General features: G+C 41.8%; 1 protein-coding gene across 2 annotated transcripts in view; it reads left to right on the plus strand.

Annotated features, from left to right (window-relative positions):
• The first annotated feature begins 3,033 nt into the window (after positions 1 to 3,033).
• cntnap2b (contactin associated protein 2b) overlaps positions 3,034 to 16,640 on the plus strand; it is a 35,680-nt gene continuing 22,073 nt past the window's right edge. For both annotated transcript variants that reach the window (XM_027021188.2, XM_035527797.1), the window contains exon 1: positions 3,034 to 3,519. In XM_027021188.2, coding sequence (XP_026876989.2) covers positions 3,432 to 3,519 — 88 coding nt within the window. In that variant the 5' untranslated portion in view covers positions 3,034 to 3,431. The remainder of the gene's footprint in view (positions 3,520 to 16,640) is intronic.

Here is a 16,640-nt window from a genome sequence, read left to right on the forward strand (position 1 = left end):
TCATTTCTAGGATGAAGCCATATCAGAGAATCATGTGGCTGTCTTTAGTCCAGATCCTTTCGGTAACTTTTTAACATGCTTTATAATGCCCACTGCAAAGTCTGTAATGAACTGTGACAGGATTTAAAACGTGGCTTTGGAAATAGCTATGATGGATAAGCAATAAGTCTAACGTGTTCTTGTTTTTAACACTCATGGGTCTTTCAGTCAGTCGGAACCTGGCAGCCACAGGCCAAATCTGACTTTATGGGTGTGGTTGTTCTGGCCCAAAACGCTCATCTAATCTTCTTAACATTCACTGTGACAGGCAGCGTTCAGAACATGGACTGAGTCTGCATTTGGGAGCAATCAAATTTACAGAAATATGAACAAATATGTCTCTTCCGCTTGCTTCTTTTTTACATAGGAATGCTCATTTAAGATGCAAAAAAAACCCATAATTTTAAATGTCTGGGACCCAAGATATGAGCTAACATTTAATGAGGACTTGAAATGTCTTTGATCTTTTATTGATTCTGTGATATTCTGGAGCCTCACTGTATTAGTTCCACCCAGTCACTTGTCTTTAGAGTTTCACTGGCTCCTTCCAATTTATATTCAGCCAGGTAGATTTCAAATTGAAAATGTCTGGGATCTGGATGGATTCTGATTTGCATTTGAAAATGTCAGTTTTCAGTGGATGTAATTTCTACGTTCAGTGGGGCTTTGCTTGATTTGTCACCTGTTTCTCTAAGCACAGTGACTTCTTAAATGTTTCTTCAACCATTGCCAAGATGGTTATGACTAAGAGATATGCGGTTTTTATTTTCAAGACTTTGTTGTATGTTACTGTTTATCGGGCTGTTACAAGAAAGACATACAATTTTTCAAAATTTGTTACAGAACATCCTTGGCTTGTTCTTCTGTCCTGGTCATTTAACATTCCATGGAACTTTTCCAGTTTCTCTCTGATAACTGAGGTTGCCCAAGACTAAGACGACTTTTTCTGAATACACCACGGTGCTGTTTGAGCTCCATATGCATCTCTGAGCTTTTTCACCATGTGAGGAAATGTAATAGTGTGATTCGCTTACAGTCATTTTCCTCTTCCGACACTGCTCCTTTCATTGCCCACTTACTGTTAGAAAAGATGTCAGCGAAAAGACGCAGCAAACTGTGACCATTGCGGTCGTGGCATTTTAAGAGAACACGAGGCAGTGACTATCTGCCAACATGGCATCCTGCAGCCAGAACAGCACAGCCATTCAGAGGCATGTTCCGACGGTTCAGCGTAACGTGGCTAAAACGAACAGTGGAAGACAGCCATTAGAGGTATGATAAAGATATGGTAAAGCAGTTTGATGGCACCTTTGCCTCTCTGTGGAACAAGACAGACTGTTCAGCAGAAAGTAGTCTGTCGTGGTCCGTGTGGTCAATGCACTGCAGTCATTCCTACGAGATGCATTTAGCTACTGTGACAGAGATCGAGACATCTCTTTCAGCTTCTCTCATTCTCTTCTTTCCCGACTGTTTTTTAAATGATAATCGTCGCTCAGCGCCATGTGGTCCCACCTGCTGCGAAGCTATGGCCTTCCTTCTGCCCGGGACAATCAGCGTGGAACTGCACGGCAGCATGAGTGACAGAGCACACCGCCGCTGCCTGGCCCTTGGGGCTATGACCTGGGGATCAGGATTGCTGACTTCCACTGCCAGGAAGAATGGAGTTAACAGGGCGGAAGGGAGCTGGATGTCATGGCTTAGAAGGCCAGCTTTGCTGTTCCACAGGCCCAGATCCAAGAGGACAGAGACAGACATCTAGACATCTCTCTCTCTCTCTCTCTCTCTCTCTCTCTCTCTCTCTCTCTCTCTCTCTCTCTATCATAAGCACACAGAAAGGCTCACAAGGCTCATATGACTCATACTGTTTTGCAGTGGAGGTGTACAAGAAACATACAGCTCTGCGATCACGTCTATCATTTCTGTCCATGGATATACAAAATGCCACCTTTGTCTGTCATCATGATCTGTCATCACTGTGGACTGCCATCATGATACTGATGACCTTCTTATACTTGACAAAGTGGGCCTGCCTAGCTGAAAATTATCTGAAAAGTTTCCAATAACCATAGGATGAGAACGTCAAAGTCCCAAGGGAAGCAATTTATTACTGTTAAATAGCTCCCTCTACTGGACGTTACTAAAAAGCGCCCTCTATAGCTCCTCAGGAGCAATAAGTCATTTTCCCTATGATTCTTATGACAATTCATTATGACGAAGCCATACCTAGTGGCATTGATATTTCAGAGATTCTCTACTAAATCTCTTTTAAATATGGCCACCTCTAGTTGGAGAACCAGCTCTATGGCGCAAAACTGGTTCATTTGAGGACTACAATCAGTTGGTTACTTCATTTCGTGTGAGCTTCTGTTCATCATGTGATCACCTTCCAATGGTCATTGATATGTGTTTCCCCAATATAATATTATGCCTGTTGCCTCGGCAGCTTAGGATAGACTACAGCAAACGTAAAACCTTCACGAGTCCTACTTATTGCACTTAGACCACATCCTTGATGCACTTACACTGACATTACTCAGTCCTCGCGGGAAAAGGCTTCCTGAAAATGCCAACCACGATGAAAATGTACAAAACTTCCATAGACGATGCTTATATGTGCTTAGGGTATTTCACTAATTGTAGTGTACATGAAACACACGGTTCTATATTTAAACATAACTTTCAAACTGAAACTATATAAGCGATTTGGTTTCTATCGTGTCTGTTTTGTTCTCGTTATCCGTATCAATCTTGTAATCGCCATCATCGTCCTTATTATTCTGTTATTTAAAACGCCTCGCAACGGTTGAATCTCTGTAAACAAAGGCAGCACAGAAAGAAACGCGTATGTCCTCTGCTGTTAGCTTTTCTTTCTGTTCCAACCACCTTAAGAGAGTAACACCCCCCCCCCCCCCCCCCCGCGCCGCCCTTCTTTGTCATTCTCACTGACTCGTGTCCCCCATGTGTGTTAGGTGGGCCGTACCAACTTACGAAACAGCGGGGGGAAATCAGGACCTCGTTAACTTCAGCACCTGGACAGCGACCATCCCGAAGGCCCTGGAAGTCGGAGATTCGCAGTGTAACAATGCAAATCGAGCAAACGGACAAGCGCCCAGACAAACGATGCTTCGCCAAGGGATGCTGTGAGGAACAATGCGGCTTCTGTCGTCGTCCAGGGCCTTTTGTTACTGGGTGATATTAAAAAAAAATTAAATTAAAAAAAAACGGCTGTTTTCCGCGTGTGGAGCGCCTTCGCTCAGCAGCATCCTCAGTATTGCTGAGAAAAAGCGCACCGTCTTGTGGGTTCCCTCCGAGAAGGGAGGGGTGCAATTACACCCTCGCACGAGGGGAAAAAAGGCACGGATTCCTTTGTTTACATTGGAATAAAAGTGAAGATGCGTCGGCTTCCCGGACCGGAGTTGCCACTATTGCTGTGGATACTCAACATCTATCCGGACAACAGTGCGGCACGCTCAGCATCCCGTGAGTACTAATGCAATAAAAGGTATTACACTACCTCCCTTGAAACCTCGTTGCCCGTGCGGTGATGGGGCATTGCAGGACGTCGTTCTGCGTCAGCGAGGAGCCCACCGGCCAACATATTCGAAGGCGCGGATAATCGATAGTCTTGAATTCATCGTTTGTAGAATGATAGGTTTTCAAGTTGAATCTTTGCAATCGGTTGTGTAACAAAGAACGCTGCTCTAACTGACACTGGAGAGCCATGCAGACGACGAATGCCCTAACGTGTTAGTAGTGCACAGACAGTATTATAGTATTTTAAGACTAATACATTCCCTGTCGTTTTGACGACGTGTGAGATTTTAATCCTAGACACTGTGTGGGACAGGTGTTTCGTAAGATTCTGACATATTGGTTTCCTTCGAGTCACAAAAGTTTACAGCGCAAGTGTGATTATTATTTAAATTTACGACGATGCATCCGTGATTATTAGGCGATACTCTCTAATCAGACCTAAGCCTAATTTTTAAGAAAAAAGCCCGGGGGTCAGTAATATCGTCTGAAGCAACGGGCCATCAATAGTAATGTAACATGCAGCCGTGCGACTAAGTCCACTCGAGAAAACTTTAATAAATAATTTTCACGAGGGATACAGGAAGGAAGAGGAGTCCCGACAGTCGAAGACAGGCAACTCTCATACTCCCAAGCGAATCTCTGGAAACCTGACAATGACTCTAATTGAGTGTGAAGTTACTTGCATCCAGTCTCTCTTCAAATTCAATTAAGATTGAATAAATGAGGTTAAAATCACTAAGATTTAAATATAGATTTCAAACAGCACGGTGGAACTCGAATTTCAAATAAAGACCGTTTTGATTTTAAGAGGTTTGGTGTTCATAGTTTATGTACTTTCAAAAGGCCAGTGATACCTATTTTAATCTAAAGTTGTTCAAAGTCTTATATAACTACTGCACCTCTAGTTTCTGTTTCTGGGGGACTATTTTATATTACTAGCAATTATAAAATGTCTGGCTGACTGTGACATGGAACTCAAAAATATGAGACCTTGGCTGCAATGTGCCCACTGCTTGATTTCAGTAGACCTTAGCAAAGGAGTGTCACATGTTCATTGCAGCATTCTCGCATCATAGAACCTGCGTCCATCTGAACCTGCACACCACACTTCAGTGCATTATTGAACATCTCCTGCTGTAGTGAAGGCACAGTGAACAAAGAATTGGCTCGACAGGGCACAGAAAAAATGCTGCAACACAGAATGTTACACAGAATGTTAAATGCTTGCCTTTGTAAGATGCTTTGGCTGTGAAATGGGTTTGGCCTGCTATAGCTCTTAGAGTTTCCAATTAAGTATTTATCCAAACCTAATGAAAACTGCACAGCGAAGCAATTTTTTATCTGTCTTTTTCCCCAATGGCAATTTAAGATAGCAAAAGCTGATATTATTAATGTGATCAACTTGCCTGTTGTGAATCCCCACATAGATTAATCTCAAAGAAATACTGTCAGTCTGGTTAAATAAAGCTCTTCAGTTTGGGGAGTAAACAGATAATAAATAGCTGTAAGACCTATATTACAGGAACCTAGGGGAATAACCTCAAACAGTAGAGGTCAGAGTCAAGATCACCAGTGAGATGCCACAATTAGTAACAGATAATGTGCACACAGAAGTGGCAATGTGCATTTCCATGTCCAGCAATACAGAAAGCTGGATGTGTTGGCAGATCACATGCAAACCAGTTATGACATCATTTTGCTAAAGTAGAAGAACTGGGAACTGGATTAATAGGATCAGACCATCCCATTAACAGCAACTTGGTGTAGAGATTACCACTTCTGCGTTTTGTGATGCTAATGAGGAAGCTTGTTAAAATGCGAGGCACCTGCCACCCCAACACGTCCAATCACGTGCCGGCCCTCCACCACCTCGCCCCTCCTCCATTCTCGGAGCACCTCCCTTTGTCAGCGCCTAGACAGACAGGGCCGAACAAAGGCCTTGGAGCAGGGAGTGGCCAAGCTTGAAAAAACACCTGCCCAACGTGTTTCGAAAAAGCATGAGCACGGTATATTTTCCACCCTTATGCCTACGCCATGCCTGAAAGGCTGGAGCGGTAGGTTATTGCTTGTCTCGCTCCACACTCCCAGGGGTTCACTCAGAAACATGGTGTGACAAAAAGGGAGCAAGGAAAATTGAACACTGAAAACCGAACTGCAGTCTATATTGTTCTCAGACAAAAGACACTGAGAATGAGCGGAATATTAAACTTGAATAATGATGGATAACGAGACATAAACATGTGTACATGTGCAAACATACATGCATTAATGCACACAAATATCCGTATGTATGCTTGCCCAATTAGGCATGTCCAGACATTACATGCATTAATGGAGCCCATGCATGAATGAAGAGGCAAACAGATAAATGAATAAGTAAACATCCCCTCCGACACAGTCAGGTCTTATTACCGCTTCACACTAGACGTTAACAAAGGCAGCAGACGCTAAGCCTTCAGTTACTTTCCCTGTCTGATTACGAGCCAGGCCCTCAGCAGGAGAGAGAAGAGGAGAGAGGGAGAGCGAAAGAGAGTACCATAACCCACCCACCCCCCCCCCAGCCAAGACAGTGCCCCTGTAGAGCGTCTGTGTCCTGTGTCCCATTCAGATCCTCCTCACTCAATCTGTCCGTGAGCTGGGCACAAGCAGACACAGCATGGATAGCGAGTCAGGAGAACAAAGGTTGAGCCAGGGGCTCATTCACAAGCTCTGTCAGCTCATTAATACAAGATGTGGCTGTTGATCCTAGGACTACAATCAACATCTTATAATAAACTCAATAACGCTTGTTGACTCAGCTTCTGACTTAATGATGAGGCAGTGGTTAAAGTTGTTTTAATTTATTGAAATGAACGAGGTTTGTATGAAAAGAGTAGATTAAAACAAAGCAGCGGGGTGAGGCATGTGGGGATGAAAACACATGAAAAATACATTTCTGATGTGTCTTTATCGTGTCTTGGGTTTTTGGGGGGATGTGTGGGGAGACAGAGCTGATTATCGCAATTATCAGCAATTATTGGAGGTGTCACGACATTGTTACATTATCTGGACACGAGCACTCTGGAAATTGTGTAACTTTCAAATACCTTCGGAACTTTTTATCTGTGCACTGAAAGCAAGGAAGACGCGGAATAAATACGGCCTTGTCCATGCAAAATCCCTCTCAAAGTGCTGCCACTTCACGCAGCACCGGCTGAAGTCTTTATGACGCTCGGCGTGAAAGTGTCAGTATCGTCAAGTCTCTTCAATTCTGCCGGCGTGCCTTTATGGTCGATGTGTTTTCACTTACACGACGGCTGAAGGAAGCTTGTGCCAGGAGATGAGCTCTTATTCAGGCGCAGAGAGTTTCGAGAGCTGTAAGCATTGATTTCATGGCCTGCCTCAGAGCTCCTCCAGAAGAGGACTAGATATTGAGATCAGCAACCACTGTAATGAGAATAAAAATGGGACTTGCCAGACGTTGCTGCCTGTCAGATAATGTACGGGTGCCAGAAAATGAAATTTTACATTGATTAACGATAAAAAGGTCTGGAGAAAGCTTTCTCACATGATGGGAGCCAGAATTGGATTCCTGGAAAGGCAGAGGATGGGTGAGAGCGGGAGTGGCTGTGTGCCAGGGCTCTTGTCCATTTTGTCCAATTGGGTTAGAGCGATGTACCGCAACCTCCTCTGTGTAGAAAAGTCATGACTTTTCAACACTTAAAAAGCTGTATTTCATCCAGAACCACTAACAATGCTAATTGGTGTGTAAGAGCTTGCAGGAGCCAGTTAGCATTATGTAAATTAGATTATGCAAATAAGACAACGCTAGCTTGGAGCCACTGGTTTTCATTTATTTTTAGCCATGTTAGCATTTATAGGAGCATTCTTATAAATGGAAAGGTCCTATGAGCCTATAAAAGCCTTTAATTCAGCCGTGTCCAGTTCCAATTCCTTGGAGCTACCAACAGACCCGGGTCTAGTACTCAGATGCAGCCTGGATACAGCTGATCCAACTCTGATTATGGGATCAGGCGGGTTAGACTGGGGTTGGAACTAAACTCTCCCAGGCTGTAGATCTCCTGCACTGGGCTTAGGCACCCTTATTTTAAGTGGAAAGTAGTGCCAGAGTCGTATCACGCACCACTCCCGGACGCCCAGCTCTGTGTCAACGGCAGGTTAGATAGTTCCGAGACGTGAAAGAGCGACCTCTATCAGCTGAGGACGTGCTTGGGTCCCCAGAGCAGTGTGCCTGGTATAGATGTTTGGGCTGAGAAGGGTCACCGTGAAAACTAAGTCAGACTCCCGATGAGACCCAGCTTCTGCTCGATCAGGTCCACTCCATCGGTCATGATGTGAGTCTCGGTCACAAGATCTTACAGTTTCCTGCACAGTCTTTTATGAAATATTCAAAAGCAGAATATACCTCACTTCAAACGAAATCGCATCGATTTTACTTGCTGGTATCCTCTTGATCTTTGGGCTGCATTGCAGTTTTATGCTTTTAAGAGAAGATACAGAATATTTCATTTACTGTCTTAGAGCAATGATTACAACAAACTCCAGATTAAAGGTTTTTGATGAATAGTGGCACAATGCCTCTAAATATTTATTTCCTTCATTCTTAAAATGTTCTGAGAGACACTGTCATTTTTAGGCTAGCTGATTTATTCGATGACTTCTCTCTGAAAATTCTGCAATTAGGTCTTTGTGTCAGTTTTACAGTCATGGCTGACTAGTCCAAGTCTGGCTCATAAAAGAAGAGGTCAGGTTAGATCGAAAATCAAATATGGAAACATGATATTGGGGTCAAGAAAGACTTGGAACCAAAGCCATGGGAGTGTAATTCAGGATCAACCTTATGAATATGTCTGGACTAAAATTCCAGAAAAAAATCCAAAATGCTGATGTTCTTTTCTAAAAGGAAATTGGCGATCAGCTGTTCTGAAATAATGACAGATCAGAAGATGCAGTAGGTTCAACAGTAGCCAGGCACACTGTTGTACGTAGTCACAAGAAGCATGATTTTGGTCAGTAGATGCTTGGCAGACAAAGTGACAGCATGTATATAGGGAAGCTGCCATAACTAACTTGTTTCTAGCCTTTGATATGATCTGCATTAGCATATAAAGAACAAAGGAATCAAAGAACAGTGTAAAAAAAAGAGCATTTGTTTGTTGCTGGTTTTGAACCCAGGTCCCACCAGTAATAAATATGTGCACTGACCGTGTGACCGTAGAGCCAGCACCCAGAGCACCCGTTTAACCATCCTGCTTTACAGTCTCAGTCACTCACTCACACTCAGACACTGACATCACTTTCAGGGCGCACACCGCTGCACTTCACACTTTCCATGCACTCCTCACTCACTTCATCCAGGGTCACACCCATGCCCATCACCAGTGGATGACGGATCAATGAGTGGGCAGCAGTTCGATCAGGCGATGCTGTTTCAGATTCAAAATCGGCTCACCTCTGGTTCTGAACAGTTCGGTCACTGCTCACAGTGACGTTTAGCTGATCAGCTGATGGGAAGATCTGTAAGTGGGAAATTGGTTGTTACTGATTAGTGTGGCTGGGTTTCAGAGTAAACTCAACATAATTGTCCTTATTCATCAAAGTTGAGTACAAATGAGTGCAGATTTGACCACCCAGAATAATGTACTCCAGTACTCCAGGTCTGATTCATAAAACTTTCACACAATCTCTGAGTACAATTGATGTCTCAGCTTCAGTTGTGTGAAAAACAAGTGCTTGCACACTGCCTCATTTACATATCATTTGCAAAGAACATGTCCTTAATTGCCCTCATATATATACTATTTGCATGCCCTAATTCATGCAGGTGTACCCCAGTAATCCAATAAAAAGCAAGCATTAAGCAGATTACTTACTCAAAATGCAAGACAAACAGAAAGTAAATCCAAAGGTTTACAAAGCAGAATTAGAGGTGACTGTCAATTTATTGTTAGTTTAAGAACTGATTATTAATTAAGATCCATGCAAATGCTATTGATGCTGACAGATTACAACGTTAACAGTAATCAAACTAAATGGACTACAATTTTAGTGCAAGAATTCCTGTGTGCTATTGTTGCTGTTGTTGTTGTTGTTATTATTATTATTCTTAAGGATCTTATTATCCTATTTTTTGATATAATTACTGATATCAGTGATCATATTGATAGCAATTTTATTTATCTAACCACAAACCAAACCAGGTTGTTATACTATTATGCTCAAATTTACACACAATCCAAACAGAGTTTGATTGCACAAATACATCAAGGATGAAAATGACAAATAATGAAACTGTCAGTAAAGTTGCAGACAGTTTATGCTCAGATTTGATCATATGCAGCTTTGATGAATGAGGGCCGTTGAGTCTAAAATTAGAAGGCAAGGCAAGTTTATTTATATAGCACTCTTCATACACAGCAGTTTATTTATATAGCACTCTTCATACACAGCAGCAATTCAGAAGGCTTCATATAAAATAATTGCTGCAAAGATAAATAAAACTATTAATAGTCACTGAAAAGATAAAATGAAAAATGATTTAAACATATTTCAAACAGAGATCTAAATAAATTAGTAACTAAAAGAACTGTTTAAATTAAAACTAAAGAAGCGGAAGGAAGCATTAAGTATTCTTTTTATTCCTGGAAACGTGTGTTAATGTAAACGAGAGACTTCAACCATGAAGATACCAGCAGCTACTAGAAAATATGGTAATAGGAACATTTTATTATCACAAGTTGTCACTAAATTGGCCCAGCTGAGTGAGTGGGTGTGCGTGTATGTGTGTGTGTGCCCTGTGATGGACTGGCATTCTGCCTGGGTTATGTTTCCACCTTCCACCCTGTACTGCCGGGACAGGCTCTGGCCCTCTGTGACCCCAAATTGAATTATGTGCTTTAGAGAATGAATGAATGAATGAATGAATGCCCACTATGTGATGCACTATTTTCTAACTCACATCACTATTACCATAATGAACATAATATGTTCCAGTGCAGTGTTTCAAATCAATACGTTTAAAGTAGGAGCTGAGTGTGAGTTTGTCTCCGTTTGCCAATATTACTGTGTTTCAGTAAAGGTCTTCTCTTTTGTCTCTGGGGGGTTTTCCCTGCTAAAGTTTCAGTAGCTTCCCCACCACATGCTGTATCATCATAGCGTGACTTCACCAGAGTGAGACAAGGTCACGCACTGTCCCTTACTGTCAGGTCCATTACCCTACATAGTAAATGAATGTTATTTTAAGCTGCATCAGTTTAGTGAATCTGAGGGAGAATACTTCCCCTAGATTGGAGTATCATGTATCATATGTGTATGTGCAGTTAGATATGGTTTCCTTGCATGTTTTAGAATACCATGCAACCCAAAAGAACCAGGTTATTATGTCGCAATTTAATATAATTGACCTTAAAACACTTGTGGAAACAATTTGGCATCTTAAATCGTCTAGACGTAGTCTTGATACTTTGCCAACTGACTCAAAAACAGGATCCAGTGAGTTAATGGGTCACTCCTATCAGGAATTTTCCCAAAATAACTAAAAACAGCTGCCATTAAGCCAGCCTTGAAAAAGAAACCTGTGGATGCTTCTGTACTTAACAACACCAGATCTGCCTCAAATCCTCCTTTTATATGTGGAATCATTGAGAAGGTGGTGTACAACAAACTAACAGATTTTTTATGTATGTTGGCTCAGGTTACTTTGTCAGGGTTGGCAGTTATAAACAGGATAGGATAGCCGTAACATGCAAAAAAAGGGTTCAGTTCTTGGTCCACTTTTATTAAATCTGCATATGCTCCTTTTAGGCCAAATTCTACAACATAAAATTTTCAATCAACGTTATGCAGGTTATGCATTTCAGATGTAACAACCACACTCAGTCTATGTTGCAGCACATAAATAACTTGATGAAGCAGAATTTCTTGTGTTCTAATACACTCACTTTTACCAGCCATATCAAATCAATCACCAAAACAGCTTCCTATCAACTTAAGAATATAGCTAGAATCAAAGGTTTAATGTCTCCACAGGAACTCGTGCATGTATTTATCCCCAGCAGAGATGACTACTGTAATGATCTAACTGAACTCCCCAAAAGAGAGCATTCAACTGCACCTTCTTCAGAATGCTTCTGCTAGAGATTTAACCAGGAAACAGAGAAGAGAGAACATTTCACCACTTCTAAAAGCCCTACAGTGGATTCCATTTACTTATAGAATTGATTTTAAAGCACTATTACTAGTATATAAATCACTGAATGGATTAGGCCAAGAATACTTTTCTGATATGCTCAAAGAGTAGAAACCAGGGGGTATCTTAGGCCTATGGACACAGGCACACTTGTAAAGCCTAGAATTCAAACCAAACATAGAGAAGCAGCATATAATGTTTATGCAATGCACAACTGGTTCCAACTTCCAGTAGAGCCTAAGTGCCAACCCCACATGCATTGATGTTTAAATACAGGTTTAAAATATTTGTGTTCTCTTGCTTATAGTTGAGATCTTGCACCGTGTGTTGGTAGCACTTCATTTTATTATTGCATTTTTAGTCTTTTTATATTTTTTATGTATTAAAAGATATTTTTTATGTATTTTATGCCTTACTTACCTTAATGAGATGATTACATCTCGGCATGTAATAACATTTATTATTTTATTATTTTAGGTTTGTGTAAAGCTTTTAGAACTGTCATTGAATATGAAAAGTGCTATACAAATAAGCATGCCTAGCCAAGATCATTGCCCAAACAGTGATGTACAAAATATTACAGATACAAATCTTAACAGTGGTATCAGCTGTCCCGAGTGTGCAGTATCAGGGCTCCTTCAAGTAACTGTCAGATGATGTGTCTGCATTATTAAGTTGCAAATGAGAACAGCTAGCTCCAGCCCTGCAACACTCGGTTCTTGACGTAATGGAGCCGCCAGACAGAGACACCCCAGGTGTTCAGCATCAACTGAATCCTGGAGGCGGGTGGCATGCGATTATGCTTGCCATGGGCCACCTGTCCAGAAGCACGTGGAATGCAATCTGGTAGTGAGGCCTACTAGCTTTCTCGTCTGCAGTCACGACTCCGAGCAGCCCCCGCAGTCTGTTGAACAAGTCTGAGGGCCCTTGGCAGCTTGGAATCTCCCCAGAGCCAGAGGAAAGTGGCTCTCACAACTGTCGACGATGTCCACAAGGTTCTTGTGCTCCTTCCTAATAAATGTGGAGCTTTTAGTGGTTTTTGATGTGCATAGTGACAGTTGTTGAAGAGAGACGCATTTGTCTAAACCATTTTAAAGCTTTGTTTTGTTTTTAAATTGGCTCTTTTAAAAAAGCCTTTCAAGAGATTTACTTTCTCTTCAATCAACATGAATCCATGCTACTCCAAAGTTGCACAAGTTTCTTTTAGAGGTTCTCTGCCACACATCTTTGATGTTTGGGTAAAACTTCACCCATTCATTTCACTCTTCTATAATTTAGTCGTGTTACTGAGCAGGAGAAAAATAGCTTTCCCCTTTTTTTTGCTGTCATTTATAATTGTGATATGTCACGTCCGCAGACCTGAGCATTCCCTGTTTTCATGGCAACCGAGTCACGGTTTTCGTCCGTCTCCATAGTTCCCTGTCTCCTCCCCTTTCGCTGCAGCTGATCATCGGTTAGCCTTCATTAGTGTGTCTACTTAACCCCCGTCTCTGTTGCTTCGTTTGTCGGTCATTCATTGTCTCTGTGAAGATCTCGTCCGTCCATGCGCCGCACTCGTTCTTCGGCCCGCGTTCATATATTTTCTCCCCGCGCTCCGTTTAATTAGTTGCTTTCCTTGTTTAGTTCCCTGCTGTTCCCTCGTCTGTAGTACTTTGTGTGCTTTAGTCAACGTTACTTTGTCTAACTTAGTCTCGCCCTAAACCCTATTAGCCTGTTATTTTGTTAGCCTGTTCTATTCTGTATTGTGTCCCTGGTAAGTCCGTTTGTTACTAAACTTATTTTTCATTTCTCCTATCCGGTCTGTCTGTTGTCCATATTATGGCTTCCCCACTTAGTACTGTTTCGCATCACATCCAAGGCACAAGCACTTCGTAAGTGTGTTCATTCTTCACCTCCCTCATGTTACATGATACATGTGCTCTGTGTCTGACAGACTAATGGTCTGCTTGTCTGCTGTGCATACCAAACTGGACATAGTCTTTTTTTTTGTTTTGTTTTCTTTTACTATATATCTACCAATGCACTTTCTTTTTCTCCATCTCTCTATATCCATCTGTTTCCTAATATAATATAGATGGAGGCTACAGGCTGTCTTTCTCCTTAGCAGCCATTAATGAACAATGTACTGATATAAATTAATGCCCCTCTCTCTCACTTTTGAGTTACTGAAATGCACGGCAAGGTTGGGGATGAATACTGGTAATGGTCCAAATCTGTGAAGAGCTAAATTGCTTTTTTTGCTATAGAAAGCAATATAGGCTTATCTGTGTCTTTTCCTCTGGAGAATGGCAACATGCTTGAGTAACTTTATCACAGCAGCAGTGAGCAAAGCTCAACTAGCCTCCTGCTACCTGCTCTCTGGAATGGCAGCCAGACATAAGGCCAGCATTAATGGAAGCTTTTAGTGTTTAGGCTGGCATGGGGAAACTTCATCTGCCCACATTCTTTACACACTACTTATGAACGCTCATACTCTAGCAATGTGAGGCCTACACCTGCACTTGTCCGATTTCTGCATAAGTGCAGATCCAGTGTTTGGACATGGCTGATCCTAGATGAATGAATCCCGTTACATGGACTCGACAAAGGCCTGATTAGCTTGTTCCTGCTTGATTAATACTGACTCAGGTTCCATAGTTACACTTCCTCAGACTAAAAGTGCTGACCAAGGTCAGGTCGGGATGTTCGGTCCTAATAAATGGCATTTTATGGACATACTCTAAGAAGCATAGATATGAGACAAGGGTTGATGGGTTTAAAATTGCTTGGTTAAATTCAGGCACTTTTATAATTGTGAATTGCTACCTGGAATAGGAACCTGATGGAGCAGTCATTTGCTGCAGAGGACACTGGGGTTATTTTTATAATAACCTCAGCTCAGCAGTTAATCTAAATGCATTCATTTAGAGGTGAGTGTGCTCAGAAGTGTAATGAGGCGAGGTGTTGAATAAGGACAGTTCCTGGTGCTATAGATAGGCTTCATGACACAGACTAATGTTTGTATTGGTGAAGTGGTAATGAGAAGATATTATGGAGAATGTGATTATGGATCATGATTTACTGAAAATAGGCTCAAGCTCTTTCTCTCTCACTATTTGTGTGTGTAACTGTGTGACATTTTGTTTCACTCTTTGAGTGTTCTGCATGTCTTCCATGTACTGTTGGCAAGTCTCAAGATTTTTTAAGATTTCCATGTGTGTTTACATGTAATGTCATCTATCCCCAGTACCTACTTTTACCTCACCTTCTTCAACCACGGTCTCCTAATGACAAAATATTTCCTTCATCAAAGAGAATCACACCAAGTTCTCAGAGAAGGAATGGAGGAATATCTGGTGGTGACTCTCTGCCACTCTACAGATACAAATGACCTAATTGTTCATAGCATAAAGCATAGAGAAACATGTTTTGGAAGACTGATCCTGTTATGTACGTTTTCCTTTTACCCTATAAAGTCAAGGAGAACTGTTTCTTCTCCTGAGAGTGACCTCTGCTTCATCAGAGAAACTTTATGATGAATGAAACATTAGCACAGCTTGAAACTATGGGGAGAAAAGCAGCTATCTTCCATTCTTCACTTAAAATGAATGGTACATGTGCTTCTGATTGTAACCCCTGCCTGAGGTTCTCACTGATCTGGGGCATTTCTTTTCATGTTGATCATGGACATACTAGTTAATCACAACTATGCTATGCCAGCCAACCCCATCAGTATGGCATCATACAATATGGGATGCCCAGCTAGTGCGTGCTGGTGGCCACACGATGGAGGAGGGGGCAAGGGGGGAATTAAATGACAATAAAATGCCTTTAGTACACCTGAGATGGATTTTGGTGGGCATGTTTTCTTTGGGACATCTTATAGCATATTGCTAAATATTACTGAAAACGATCAGCTGTTGCGTCTTGGCACAAAGACCTTCAGTTTTCAGACTGAGGAGAAAGGGAAAAGTGTTTTTCTCACAAAAGTCCCTCAAACGATTACACTGATTTTCATGTAGCTGGCACCAATAAGAGGTTTCCATTTTTCTTTTAAATCATGGAGGCCAATGGTTTTATTCTTCTCCCATTACTGTATTGTCTCCAGCAATGCGTGGGTTTTCCTCTCGGTCAGGCAGCAGTATAACACATTTTTGTGAACACGGGCCAGTGTCAGTTTCCGTTCGTAGTGGTGGGGAATGATTTGGAATAGCGAATAGGAAAGAAGTCTGAGAAGTTTAATGGGAGTTATGAGTGATGTGACAAAGGCATTGGGCAGAGAAGGCTCGGCTGAACAGGTAGAGGGTAAAAGGGCTGTGGCATGCAAAAAATTCAGTAAGGAGCACAGTTGAGTGTTTTGGGTTACACACGAGAGGTTTTAGCTAAGATGGAGAGGTATTGAACTTGGCATTTTCTCCCAAATTATTATACAACAACAATTTCATTGCCCTCTAAGGCAAAAAAAAAAAAAAAAAAAGCTGGATGAATGTATTAAAGCACTGGTACATTTTCAATTTAGTGAATCATAGAAACCTATAGGCCTAAACGCTGAAATGAACACTGGTGTGTGTCTGGTCTGCACTGTTGGCTGGTTTACCATAAGGCTGAAAAGTAATGGAGGCCAATCCAATCGATACCAATGCACTTTGAGCTTCTCTCTAAGAGCAGGGGAGTCTGCTCCGTGCTACGGGACATGATTATTAACTTGCTGAATCGCATTTCTCAGTAGCTCTCCCTCAATCACTTCTGTGTCTGTCTCCTCCATTCCAAGCCACTGAATATTTCCTCTGCTACATTATAACTTTATCTGAGTATTACAAAACTCAGTGTGTGTGTGTGTGTGTGTGTGTGTGTGTGAGTTTCAGAATTCCATGGCACTTTAAAGCACTCATTTAGACTA

Source organism: Electrophorus electricus, chromosome 7, assembly GCF_013358815.1.
Source record: "Electrophorus electricus isolate fEleEle1 chromosome 7, fEleEle1.pri, whole genome shotgun sequence".
Taxonomy (NCBI): domain Eukaryota; kingdom Metazoa; phylum Chordata; class Actinopteri; order Gymnotiformes; family Gymnotidae; genus Electrophorus; species Electrophorus electricus.